Source organism: Mus caroli, unplaced genomic scaffold (genome assembly GCF_978045245.1).
Source record: "Mus caroli unplaced genomic scaffold, Mus_caroli_1 scaffold_8, whole genome shotgun sequence".
NCBI classification, from domain to species: Eukaryota; Metazoa; Chordata; class Mammalia; order Rodentia; family Muridae; genus Mus; species Mus caroli.
The window spans coordinates 14,575,973-14,590,493 of NW_028227263.1; the positions used below are offsets into that span (position 1 = coordinate 14,575,973).

Genomic DNA, 14,521 nt, shown 5'->3' on the forward strand with positions numbered 1-14,521 from the left:
AATGCCTCTACCACCTCACTCTCTGTCTGGAATGAGACCACACTAGAGGACCCCAAGCTTTGTCACTGCTGGTCACTAAGACCACTGATGTGAATTTTTCATTAATGTCAAGGTTCAACCCAACATATTTAAACAAGACAAATGTCTGCACCCAGCATGCACTAAAACACAGCTTTCTCAACTGGGCACCCTCTTGAAGTGAATCAGAATGGCGTCTCATAAAAGGTCATCAGTCTCATTTTGTCACCCAACCTCTCTGGAAGGTTGCCTTATATTAATCACTCTAACCCCAGAGTCTCTTCTGACATAATACTAAATGTAGAGACCGGGGAGTTTTGGAACCCACTCCACTACTGACTTCCACACACAGGGAGAGGGGAAGGTCAGGCGACAGCAGGCTGACTGACCCCCTCCACAGGCAGAGGAATACAGACAGTGACAGGGTTGCCAGGAGGGACGTCCTCAGGATCAGGAGGCATCCCCAACTCCTCTAAGTCTTCACAGCACACACCCACCATCCTATCCCCTTAAGTGTTACAAGGAAGTCAATGCTGTGGATACAATCAGCATTGTGACCTACAGTGAGAGATTTATACAATCTTTTCTTACCTATTGGTGTATAATCAGGAACGGTTGTCTGCTCTGTATGTCCATAGACACATGAGGAAGAAAAATGAGAAACATGATGTTAAGTCTCCATGGAGAAAAACCAAGACATGCAAGTGCAGTCAACCTGCTGATGGGATGTGATTCAGGGTCTGATCTGGGTAATGCTGTTTGACTTGACACTAGTGAGAAATCTACATAGTCTTCAGTTCTCCAAGTCTCAAAGTCTTTTTTATAGAAAGTGTTAATCCATAGACCCTAGCTCTAACTTGCCTACATAGGACTTCCACTGAGCTCTAGGGAACCAGTGCAAAATGTTTCTCACACAAACACATGTAATTAATTCTTCTTTTAGAATGACACTGGCTGGTAGACCAATATAATATTCACTAGCAGATGTGTGGGAAGCCTGTTTGGTTCAGTACCTCTGGATGCACCTTAGGCTAGACTGAAAGTCAAGATCCTACTAGCTCAGCATCATGAGTGGTAGAATACTGTATGTGTGCTTACATGCATAGGTGTGTGCGAGTACGTGTGTTGTGTATGTGTGGTTGTGTGTGTTGTGTGTGTGTGTGGCTGTGTTTGTGTGTGCTTGACCATGCTCTTTTTTTTTCCTGTTTGGGAAATGATTCTAATATGTCCCATTTAAATGAAAGACAAACTTCAAACATATGTTTAAATTACTTTAAAAGAGCCCTAGCTCTTGGAAACAGTGCCTTCAAGAGTTGACTCTTGCTAGGTATTGGAGTGGTGATATCAAGATATTAACCCACTGGCACCAAGCAACCAGCTTCTGCATAACCTTCACAGGTCTCAGGATACAGAAAGAATTGACCTCTCCCCCACACAGCAGCTCCTGATATAAACTGGGCAGAATCTTGGGAAGAAAAGAGGTGAGCTTATGGGCTCTGAGGACATTAGGCCACAGGGATACAACATAGCACAACTTACCTCCTGTGGTTTGTTCAGTTGGGTGGAACACATCTGCAAAAGGAGAAAGGAAGAATTCATTGGGTGTTGGTCCTCTCTCTTCAGGAACCCAGAGGCAGGAGCTGCAGTCTCCCATGGTAAAGGTCTTTCATCACTAGAAATGCTGTAAAGCACTGTGGAATCTGACACTGATCCTTCTTTAACTGGCTACTGAACTGTCAGGCACATCTTTTGGCCTCACTCGTCTTCATCTCTGCATCTATTCCATCTGAAAAATGATCTAGTTCACCAACAGCACAGAGTATCCAAAAGTCATATGGATAATTCTGTAGTTCAAACAGAAGCTCTCTGTGTAAAAATTACCATAGGTAAAACAGTCCTCCTGAGAAACTGCCTACAACTAGCAAGGGAAGCAACTTCCAGTGATTACTGTGGGAGGTCAGAATAAACACAGTCACAATGTGGCTGCCTGCAGGGCCATGTTCTTTTAAGGGCCATTCTCAGGTGGGCGGTGATCACCACAGTCACACTATGTTCCCTATGACTTGTGCACAGTAAACACTATGTATCAATGGTTAAACCAGCAATTCACATGGAAACACAGTTGCTGTTGTTGGATATCGTCACAGTGTGCTATGAGGATTGGCAAAGGCCAACTGAGCCTTCCAAGATGTTCCCAAAGAAGGCTCTGGGTCTGCAGGACACAAGCTTACTGCCCTCTGCTGGTCACTCTCTGATTGTTTCCCCCTAGAGAACTGCAAGCATTGGTTGGCCCTTTCTAGAAATTGGTCAAAAATCTTCCTCTGGATTCCCCGACATGTATATGTTCTCTTAAAAGTACATACTACCTGTAATAGCTGAGCATTCATGATGTGCAATATTTTTAATTTTGGGAGGAAGAATCAGTGACTATATTCCACTAGCCCTTCTGACAAGAGGCTGAAGCTAATTTCACCCATCACATGACTGAGGACAGAGAGAAGAATGACAGGGAGGGGTGGGGACTGGTAGGGTCTGCCCATCAGTGTGACACCCGTGTCTCTCATCTCTACTCCATCCATGATTTCTGTGCCTTATGATTCCACTGGATTCCAAGAGATAGCAGGAGCAGCGGGGAAACCAACAAGATCACTACCACCACCAGCAGCAGCAGCAAAAGTTATTGTTTTGTAAGAAGAGGAAAAAAAACATCTGGGCTGGAGGTAAAATACACCTCATGTCCAATGTGATTAAAACAGCTGAACATGGTAGCAAAATCTTGGAATCCTAGAACCTGGAAACTACAGAAAAACCTGCATATGGAGAAGAGGATGGCCTAGTCAGCCATCACTGGGAAGGGAGCCCCCTTGGTATTGCAAACTTTATATGCACCAATATAGGGGAATGCCAGGGCCAAGAAGCAGGAGTGGGTGGAGAGGGGAGCAGGATAGAGATAGGGTATAGGGAACTTTCGGGATAGCATATAAAATGTATATAAAGAAAATATCTAATAAAAGGTAAATTAAAAAAAGAAACTACACAAAAGATGATCAGGAGTTCAGGGGGACCCTTGCCAAAAATAGCAAGGCCAAGGTTAGCCTGAGCGAGGTGAGGCTCAAGAAATAGTACATAAAAAAAACATTAGCAAACAAGTGGTCCTGTAACCTTGTGAATATTAGATCCTGATTAGTCTTGGGACAAGCAGGCATTGGCCAATGTGTGAAGAGGGCATGATATCCTTACATATCATCTACCAATCACAGATCCCTTAGTTTGTTTCACATCTCATAGTTAGAGCTACTTCTGGAAGGACTGAATCCAAGACCTGCCTTCAGATATTCTATTTGATTCTAACATAAACTGAAATTTGAGGCAGGAAAACAAAATTGAAGACTGTAATTGTCTTACCACAGGATGCTTTATACTAGAGCTGGCAGGAGTTTCTTTTGTCATTACTGTCTAGATGGGACAATATATATTTCAGCCTAGTGTCATTCATTAGCATGTCGTGTGTCAGTATCAATCACAACATAAGGGGAAGTTATACACTGATACAGGTTCATATTTTCAATGTACTTACCAGGTGTGGGACTGCTTGATTGAGAAGCTATCAAAGAAATAAAAACAAATTCAGAGTGTGCATTTCATCCACAAAAATCCTGGCAAAAATCCTTTCTGAAGTGGTAGCTTTTACAACTCTCCTATGTGGGCCCCACCCCAAAGACCAAACTCAACTATCTAGGTTCCTTTTTGATTGGACAAAAGAGCAAGATGGTCTTAGAAATATTCCAGTCGGGGCCCTTTGTATCATGGGCGTCTACACCAATTACACAGGGGTTGAATCAAAATGATGAAGAAAAACAGCCTGCCTCTGTATTACTGAGCATGAAAATCGCTCCCTCTTGCCGTCCTCACATGAGCAAGGTGATATACCACTGAGTCACACAAGGCTGATAATCAATGAGGGACTAGATCTGGGATGACTGGAAGGACACAGGAAGGTGTCTATGAGTCACACACCAACTGATAAAGACTTGAGTGTCAGATGCTTTGGGTAGAAGCAAAGAAGTCACTGTAACCCATTTCCTTTGGAAACAAAGAGATGATCTCTCAGGAATGGTGAGGATGTGATTAATGTTGCTGGTGTAGCATGTATGTGTGAATATGTGAATATGTCTTTATGTATATGCATGATCTGTGGAATCAGCAGGAAGGCTCTCAGGAGCCATGAGGGTGGATGCTCACAGTTCCAATCCTCCATCCTGTGAGCTGCAGTACATTCTCCTGATTCAGGCACCCTGTTAGGTTCTTGATACATGTGCAAGCTAGGAACGAAAGGAGCAATGAGTGCTCCCAGCCCTGCAGAGAATCCAGCATATCTAGGCCCCTGAAGACATCAATAGACAGCTTTGAACAGGAGACAGGTGCTACTGGAGTAGTTGTGGGAGAATATGCATGGACACCCAATGACATAGAATATACATGTGTGTGTCTGTGTGTCAGTGTCCACATCTATCTCTGTGTGATCTTCTGGGATTGTGTGTATCTCTGAGTCTCTGTGTGTGGGGAGTGTGTATAACAATGTGTATCTGTGTTGTATCTGTCTATGATATACATATTATCATGTGAGATATATATGTCTATGGTTTTTGGTCCATTTATGTAACTCTATGTATGTTTGTGTGTCTGTCCATGCAAATATGTATGTATGTATATATGGATTATATGTGTTAATGTCTGAGTGTCAATGTGTGTGTGTGTGTGTGTGTGTGTGTGTGTGTGTGTGTTTCTGTGTAAGTGTGTGCATGTGTTTTTATGTCTTAAAAGATGTAAATCAGGGAGGGACCTCTAAAAGGCACAGTGTCCTTGATCTTCAGGGAACAGTTAGAACACACTAAATGTTGGCTGGTTAAGGACAGGACAAAGTAGACCTGCTCCAGGACATCATAGCATCTGCAGTGAGCAGACTGTGTCTACAGAGGGCGCTATTGGAATGGGGAATGTGGCAAGCAAAGTACTGTAGACTGAGTGAACTGCAGTAACCTGTAAAATAAGGAGAAGGACTCTAACCAGAGTGTATGCTGGGCACTGAGGATTAGAGTAGAAATCCCAGCATTTGGAAATGAGGCTGGAGAATTAGTAGATCAAAGTGAGCAGCTTGGTTTATGTTATGCATAAACATATACTTACATGCATACATGTACACTTATATATCAGTAAGATAATCAATGTAGAAAACAGGAAAGAACATGTAGGAACTGAAGCATTCAGATGTCTCGATGCAGAAGAAGATACACAAAGAGCACCAGGAGACAGTGTGGCACTCTGAGGTGCCAGCCTGCCCACTTGGGGTTAGCACTATGCAAAGCCTCAGACCATCCATTTTGAGTAGCATGCAGCAGTGGGGTCTATGATGCACAGTGCTGTGTGCATAAAACATACTAGACAGGTCGTGTCAGCCATGAATGTGCAAAGAGGAAAGTCCATGACACAGCGTATGAATTGGGTGAAAACTCAGAGGAGTGAGGAGTGTGTGTCTTATCAATAATTTCCTAGTGCCAGGAGAAACGCATGATTCTATAATGAGCAGGAGAAGAGGGGACTCCAAGCTGTTGACATTGACCTGAGCAAGGGGAGGCACAGACACCTGTGAAATAGAAGGACAGTGGACAGAAAGTCCCTAGAGTTCACCTGGACATCCAGAGAAGACAGACTCAGTGTTTCTACAGAAGGAGCTGAGGCTGATGTTCCAGGGTGGGTGCTGCCAGAACAAACCATGAATAATAGAGTTTCTCATGAACTTCTACCAGGTACTCCGTGCCCCAGGTGGGACATGGTCTGAGGCACTTTACTAACAGCAAGTAAGAAAATTATGAGAGCCTGGATACATGACAGGAAACCAGGGTGCTGTGTTACTGTGTGCGTAGTAGGCCAAAAGCACACCCAGTCTGGACTTCTTGAAGATTCAAAGATCCACCCTCATGGTTAAAGGATTCTGTAGGATTCTAAATTTCTCCATGCACAAGTATTTCTTGTCCATTTATCTCATGAACATACTACATAGGATCTCCATTAATGAGTAATATTCCACAGTGTTATGAACATTAAGCTATTGAACCCGATCTGTGAGAACCCAGAACTCTGCAGAGCCTGAGGGACTGAAGGAGTTACTGAAGCTTGCTCAGAAGAGTCCTTCTGCAGGACATTCTCAGAAGGATTCTGGGGAACACTGGAAAAAGAACAGTGAATTTGCTCAGCTCGCCATGCCATACAGCTTTGCCCTTCTGATAGTCCAAATTCAACATAGAAACAGGATTTCAATACTCCAAACCAAGGCTGGTTGACTTCTTGCAAGAGCACATTGATGCTGACCCTGGTCCTTTCTCAAGTGTGGAACTCCACACTGCATTTCCATGGCTTACCTCTCTCACATAAACTCTACACTCACTAGAGACTGAGAGTCTTGTGCAGGACCATGACTGAGAAGGGCATTGTCCTGGATATTCACCAATCCTTACAAGGACCAATGAATAGGCCAGAATGGAGTTCTGACAGCATTCATAGTGACCTAAGCTCATTGCTGTCGGGCAGATGTAATGATCACTGGGTCTCACCTGAACAAATGACTCCAGCATCCTCATGGTGTCCACAGTTATGAGAGAGCCAGCCTCGGTGGGAACATCTCCACAGATAGTCCTCATATCCTCCACAGGCCACGTCATCCATGACAATGGGCCCTGGGCCCTGTCCAAACCTGGCATTTCCTGGGGCAGACACGGCCAAGCCACAGCCCAGCTGCCTGCACACCACGTTGGCATCATTGAGGTCCCAGTTGTCATCACACACGGTGCCCCAGGAACCCTGGTAAAGGATCTCCACTCGACCCTGACACCTATCTCCTCCATTCTCCAGCCTCACAGCCAAACTGTTTTCTGTTCCTGAAAAGACATGGTGGTTTCTCCATTGTTGGTTCATTGTGGGTGATGGAGCTTGTACACTTTGTGGGCCACTCACTCATGAACATTATGAGATATGAACAAGTCCTGCTGCTGCATCCTGGCCACACTGTCCTGTAAAGACCTGTACACTCTCACTTTGACTGTGAATCCTCACTAAAATGTCACTACTTCTGTTCTAAACATGAGGACCAAGTTGGTCACCAGGATGCCTAGGTTTCTACACACTGTGTTGGCATGGGTTGAATCTGACCACTATGGTGACAAGATAACTTGTCTACCTACTCTACCTTGCCATTATGCCTTGGAGTATCATGCACTGTAGGATTAAGAGTGTTTCAAGGGGGGCTGGTGAGATGGCTCAGTGGGTAAGAGCACCCGACTGCTCTTCCAAAGGTCCAGAGTTCAAATCCCAGCAACCACATGGTGGCTCACAACCATCCGTAACGAGATCTGGCGCCCTCTTCTGGAGTGTCTGAAGACAGCTACAGTGTGCTTACATGTAATAAAAAAAAAAAAAAAAAAAAAAAAGAGTGTTTCAAGGAGTGAGAGGATGCAGAGCCCTCGAAACTCCTCACACACACACTGCACATGCACACATTCACCTCTACCATGACCCATATCTGCCAGCAGTAAAGGCGATGCACAGAAAGTTGGTCTATGAGACACCAACAGGGCAGAGGATAGCTTCCTGCCACAACAGAAGTTCATGGGTCCCTGCAAAAGGCTCTCAACAGCTGCTTACACACACACACACACACACACACACACACACACACCAGTTTCAGTTTTGTATAAGAACTCCTTTCAGAACCAATATAAAATTATAAACCTGAATGAGCTGCTGGGACCCCAATGTCTCCGGTGACATGACTGCCACCACCACCTCGCTCTCTGTCTGGAATGAGACCACACTAGAGGACCCCAAGCTTTGTCACTATTGGTCACTAAGACCACTGATGTGAACTTTTCATTAAAGTCAAGGTTCAACCCAGCATATTTAAACAAGACAGATGTCTTTACCCAGCGTGCACTAAGACACAGCTTTCTCAACTGGGCACCCACTTGAAGAGAATCAGAATGGCGTCTCATAAAAGGTCATCAGTCTCATTTTGTCACCCAACCTCTCTGGAAGGTTGTCTTATATTAATCACTCTAACCTCAGAGTCTCTTCTGACGTAATACTAAATGTAGAGACCGTGGAGTTTTGGAATCCACTCCATTACTGACTTCCACACACAGGGAGAGGGGAAGGTCAGGCAACAGCAGGCTGACTGGCCCCCTCCACAGGCAGAGAAATACAGACAGTGACAGGGTTGCCAGGAGGGACGTCCTCAGGATCAGGAGGCATCCCCAACTTCTCTAAGTCTTCACAGCACACACCCAACACCCTATCCCCTAAGTGTTACAAGGAAGTCAATGTTGTGGATACAATCAGCATTGTGACCTACAGTGAGAGATGTATACAATCTTTTCTTACCTATTGGTGTATAATCAGGAACGGTTGTCTGCTCTGTATGTCCATAGACACATGAGGAAGAAAAATGAGAAACATGATGTTAAGTCTCCATGGAGAAAAACCAAGACATGCAAGTGCAGTCAACCTGCTGATGGGATGTGATTCAGGGTTTGATCTGGGTAATGCTGTTTGACTTGACACTAGTGAGAAATCTACATAGTCTTCAGTTCTCCAAGTCTAATAGGCTATTTTTATAGAAAGTTGAGTTCTCCAAGTCTCAAAGTCTTTTTTATAGAAAATGTTAATCCATAGACCCTAGCTCTAACTTGCCTACATATGACTTGCACTTAGCTCTAGGGAACCAGTACAAAATGGTTTCTCACACGTGCACATCTAATTAAATTCTTCCTTTTTAATTACACTGGCTGGTAAATCAAAATAATATTTACTAGCATATGTGTAGAAAGCCTGTTTTGCTTCATCTTTGTATATGAATGCTTTTTTAGTAAGGTATCTTGGATTATACCCTAGGCTAGACTGAAACTCAAGATCCTACTAGCTCAGCATCATGAGTGGTAGAATATTGTAAGTGTGCTTACAGGCGTAAGTGTGTAGGAGTATGTGTGTTTTGTATTTGTGGTTGTGTGTGTTGTGTGTGTGGTTGTGTTTTGTTGTATGTGTTTGTGTGGCTGTGTTTGTGTTGCATGACCATACTCATTTTTTTTTACTGTTTCAGAAATGAATCTAATATGTCCCATATAAATGAAACACAAATCTCAAACATATGTTTTAGTTACTTTAAAAGACACAGTGGCTTCAAGAGTAGACTTGGTGCTGGAGATTGGAGTGATGATATCAAGACGTTAACCCACTTGCACCAAGCAACCAGCTCTGCGTAACCTTCAAAGGTCTCAGGATACAGAAAGAATTGACCTCTACCCCACACAGCAGCTCCTGATATAAACTGGGTGGAATCTTAGGAAGGAATATGGCTTTAGTGAGAGTAAAGCCAGCCTTATCCTTGGGACACCTCAAATGCATTAGGAAAACTGATGTCTGACACTGGGCCAATTGGATTCCCTACAAACCCTGGGCTGGCCAGAGGCACTGCTATAGAAACAGTTCTTGCTGTGACCTAGAATCAAAAAATGCCAAGGAGAGAAGAAAGGGATTTTCTTTCCCAAAGCCCAGTTTATCAGAGTCTAAACTGTACTGATGTGCCACCAACACCGCTGTTTGGAGGAACTCAGAGAGATAGACAGGATCTTTAATGTCCCAGGTTTGGGATTCAGGAATCCAGAGTAGCTTTATAAGGCCTTAGACGAAAGGAAATGACAGGGACATTGGCTAAGCAGAGTTTTGATTTCCTCTCCAAGCACAGAAGTCAGAGACTGAGAATGGTCAATAGAACCTCTAGTAACAAGATCTCCTTAGTGACCCTTGAAGGTGCCTCCTATGGCTGATCCTCCCCAAGTACCACAGTTCGGGGCCATAATCCATGGCATATATGTCCATATAGGCCTGAACTTGTTGGGAAATTTCCTTGGGAGCTAAGGACTCCACATGCTCTTCCTTCTGCCCATCTTCTGGGTCAGAGGTGAGCTAATGGGCTCTGAGGACATTGGGCCACAGGGATACAACATAGCACAACTTACCTGCTGTGGTTTGTTCAGTTGGGTGGAACACATCTGCAAAAGGAGAAAGGAAGAATTCATTGGGTGTTGGTCCTTTCTCTTCAGGAACCCAGAGGCAGGAGCTGCAGTCTCCCATGGTAAAGGTCTTTCATCACTAGAAATGCTGTAAAGCACTGTGGGATCTGACACTGATCCTTCTTTAACTGGCTACTGAAGTGTCCCCATGAGCACCTCTTAGCCTCACTCTTCATCACTGCATCTATTCCATCTGAAAAACGATCTGGTTCACCAACATCACAGAGTATTCACATAAACACAGTCACACTGTGGCTGCCTGCAGGGCCATGTTCTTTTAAGGGCCATTCTCAGGTGGGCGGTGATCACTACAATCACACTATGTTCCCTATGACTTGTGTACAGTAAACACTATGTATCAATGGTTAAACCAGCAATTCACATGGGAACACAGTTGCTGTTCTTGGTCATCTTCACAGGGTGCTATGAGTTTGGCAAAGGCCACCTGAGCCTTCCAAGGTGTTCCCAAAGAAGGCTCTGGGTCTGCAGGACACAGTATTACTGCCCTCTGCTGGTCACTCTCTGATTGGTTCCCCCTAGAGAACCATAAGCCTTTGTTTGGCCCTTTCTAGCTTCCTCTAGATTCCCCAACATGTATATGTCCACTTAAAAGTACATACTACCTGTAATAGGTGAGCATTCATGATGTGCAATATTTTTAATTTTGGAAGGAAGAATCAGTGACTATATTCCACTAACCCTTCTGACACGAGGCTGAAGCTAATTTCACCTATCACATGACTGAGGGCAGAGAGAAGAATGACAGGGAAGGGTGGGGACTGGTAGGGTCTGCCCAGCAGTGTGACACCCGTGTCTCTCATCTCTACTCTATTCATGATTTGTGCCTTATGATTCCACTGGATTCCACCAGACAGCAGCAGCAGTGGGATTACCAGCAAGATCACTATCATCACCACCACCACCAGCAGCAGCAGCAAAAATTATTGTTTTGTAAGAAGAGAAAAATAAACATCTGGTCTGGAGGTAAAATACACCTCATGTCCAATGTGATTAAAACAGCTGGACATGGTAGCAAAATCTTGGAATCCTAGAACCTGGAAACTACAGAAAAAGCTGCATATGGAGCAGAAGATGGCCTATTCAGCCATCACTGGGAAGAGAGGCCCCTTGGTATTGCAAACTTTATATGCCCCAATACAGGGGAATGCCAGGGCCAAGAAGCAGGAGAGGGTGGGGAGAGGAGCAGGATGGAGGTAGGGTATAGGGAACTCTTGGGATAGCATTTTAAATGTATATAAAGAAAATATCTAATAAAAATAAATTTAAAAAAAGAAACTACACAAAATATAATCAGGAGTTCAGGGGGACCCTTGCCAAAACCAGCAAGACCAAGATTAGCCTGAGCGAGGTGAGGCTCAAGAAATATTACATAAAAAAACCAATAGCAAACAAGTGGTCCTATAACCTTGTGAATATTAGATCCTGATTAGTCTTAGGACAAGCAGGCATTGGCCAATGTGTGAAGAGGGCATGATAACCTTACATATCATTTACCAATCACAGATCCGTGAGTCTGCTTCACGAATCATAGTTAGAGCTACTTGCGGAAGGAATGAATCCAAGACCTGCATTCAGATATTCTATTTGATTCTAACATAAACTGAAATTTGAGGCAGGAAAACATAAAATTGAAGACTGTAATTGTCTTATGACAGGATCCTTTCTGCTACAGCTGGCAGGAGATTTATTGTTATTACTGTCTAGATGGGCACTATATATTTCAGCCTAGTGTCATTCATTAGCATGCAGTGTGTCAGGATCACTCACAACATAGGGGGAAGTTATACACTGACACAGGTTCATATTTTCAATGTACTTACCAGGTGTGGGACTGCTTGATTGAGAAGCTGTCAAAGAAATAAAAACAAATTCAGAGTGTGCATTTCATCCACAAGAATCCTGGCAAACATCCTTTCTGAAGTGGTAGCTTTTACAACTCTCCTATGTGGGCCCCACCTCAAAGACCAAACTCAACTTTCTAGGTTCCTTTATGATTGGTCAAAAGAGCAAGATAGTCTTAGGAATATTCCAGTCGGGCCCTTTGTATCATGGGCGTCTACACAAACTACACAGGGGTTGAATCAAAACTATGAAAGAAAACAACCTGCCTCTGAATTAGAGCATGAAAACTTTTCCCTCTTGCTGTCCTCACATAAGCGATGTGATATACCACTGAGTCACACAAGGCTGATAATCGATGAGGGACTAGATCTGGGATGACTGGAAGGACACAGGAAGGTGTCTATGGGTCACAACACCCACTGATAAAGACTTGAGTGTCAGATGCTTTGGGTAGAAGCAAAGAAGTTCTTGGAACCCATTTCCTTTGGAAAGTAAGAGATGATCTCTCAGGAATGGTGAGAATGTGATTAATGTTGCTGGTTTATCATGTGTGTGTGTGAATATGTCTTGATGTATATGCATAATCTGTGGAATCACCAAGAAGGCTCTCAGGAGCCATGAAGGTGGACTGGTCACAGTTCCACCCTCCATCCTGTGAGCTTCAGTACACTCTCATGAGGCAGGCACACTGTTAGGCTCTTGATACATGTCCCAAGCTAGGAACGAAAGGAGCAATGAGTGCTTCCAGCCCTGCGGAGGATCCAGCATATCTAGGCCCCTGAAGACATCAACAGAGAGCTTTGAAAAAGGAACAGGTGCTACTGGAGTAGTTGTGGGAGAATATGCATGGACACCCAATGACATAGAATATACATGTGTGTGTCTGTCTGTCAGTGTCCACATCTGTCTCTGTGTGATCTTCTGGGATTGTGTGTATCTCGTGTCTCTGTGTTTGGGGAGTGTGTGTAACAATGTGTATCTGTGTTGTATCTGTCTATGATGTACATATTAGCATGTGAGATATATATGTCTACGATTTTTGGTCCATGTATGTAACTCTATGTATGTGTGTCTGTCCATGCAAATGTGTATGTATGTATATATGGATTATATGTGTTGATGTCTGAGTGTCAATGTGTGTGTGTGTGTGTGTGTTTCTGTGTAAGTGTGTGCATGTGTTTGTATGTCTCAAAAGGTGTAAATTAGGGAGGGACCTCTAAAAGGCACAGTGTCCTTGATCTTTAGAGAACAGTTAGAACAAACCAAATGGTGACTGGTTAAACAAAGGACAAAGTAGACCTGCTCCAGGACATCATAGCATCTGCAGTGAGCAGACTGTGTCTACAGAGGGCGCGATTGGAATGGGGAATGTGGCAAGCAAAGTATTGTAGGCTGAGTGAACTGCAGTATCCTGTAAAATAAGGAGAAGAACTGTAACCAGAGTGTATGCTGGGCACTGAGGATTAGAGTAGAAATCCAAGCATTTGGAAATGAAGCTGGAGAATTAGTAGATCAAAGTGAGCAGCCTGGTTTATGTTATACATAAACATATACTTATATGTATACATATATACTTATATAACCAGTAAGATAATCAATGTAGAAAACAGGAAAGAACATGTAGGAACTGAAGCATTCAGATGTCCTGATGCAGAGGAAGATACACAAAGAGCACCAGGAGACAGTGTGGCATTCTCGGGTACCAGAGTGCCGACTTGGGTTAGCACCATTCAAGCCTCAGGCCATCCATTTTAAGTAACATGCAGCAGTGGGGTCTATAATGCCCAGTACTGTGTGCATAAAACATACCAGACAGGTCGTGTCAGCCATGAATGTGCAAAGAGGAAAGTCCATGACCCAGCGTATGAATTTGGTGAAAGCTCAGTAGCAGTGAACAGTGTGTGTCTTATCAATAATTCCCTAGTGTCAGAAGAAAAGCATGACTCTACAATGAACAGGAGAAGAGGGAACTCCAAGCTGTTGACAGTGACCTGAGCTGGGGGTGGCATAGACATCTGTGAAATAGAAGGAGAGTGGACAGAAAGTCCCTAGGAGTTCACCTGGACATCCAGGGAAGACAGACTCAGCGTTTCTACAGATGGAGCTGAGGCTGATGTTCCAGGGTGGGTGCTGCCAGAGCAGACCATGAACAATACAGTTACTCATGAACTTCTACCATGTACTCCGTGTCCGAGGTGGGACCTGATTTGAGGCAGTTTACTAACAGCAAGTAAGAAATTCATGAGAGCCTGCCGAAATGAAAGGAAGCCAGAGATCTATGTTACTGTGTGGGTAGTGGGTCAAAAGCACACCCAATCTTGACTTCTTAAAGATTCAAAGATCCACCCTCATGGTTAAAGGATCCTGTAGGACTCTAAAATTCTCCATACTACATCCATGCCCAAATAATTCTTGTCCATGTATCTCATGAACATACTACATAGGACCTCCATTCATGAGTAACATTCCCACTGTTTTATCACCATTGAGCTATTGAACCCGATCTGTGGAAACCCAGA

General features: G+C 43.9%; 1 protein-coding gene across 13 annotated transcripts in view; it reads right to left on the reverse strand.

Moving 5' to 3' along the window:
- LOC110298075 (scavenger receptor cysteine-rich domain-containing protein DMBT1) overlaps positions 1-14,521 on the reverse strand; it is a 104,527-nt gene that overhangs the window by 48,651 nt on the left and 41,355 nt on the right. For 12 of the 13 annotated variants that reach the window (XM_085841238.1, XM_085841239.1, XM_085841236.1 and 9 more), the window contains 7 exons: positions 11,981-12,007; positions 10,086-10,118; positions 8,452-8,484; positions 6,630-6,953; positions 3,596-3,622; positions 1,558-1,590; positions 610-642 (listed from right to left, as the gene is read on the reverse strand). The exons of the other annotated variant lie outside the window; for it this stretch is intronic. In XM_085841238.1, coding sequence (XP_085697364.1) covers positions 610-642; positions 1,558-1,590; positions 3,596-3,622; positions 6,630-6,953; positions 8,452-8,484; positions 10,086-10,118; positions 11,981-12,007 — 510 coding nt within the window. The remainder of the gene's footprint in view (positions 1-609; positions 643-1,557; positions 1,591-3,595; positions 3,623-6,629; positions 6,954-8,451; positions 8,485-10,085; positions 10,119-11,980; positions 12,008-14,521) is intronic. 13 annotated transcript variants of the gene reach the window in all.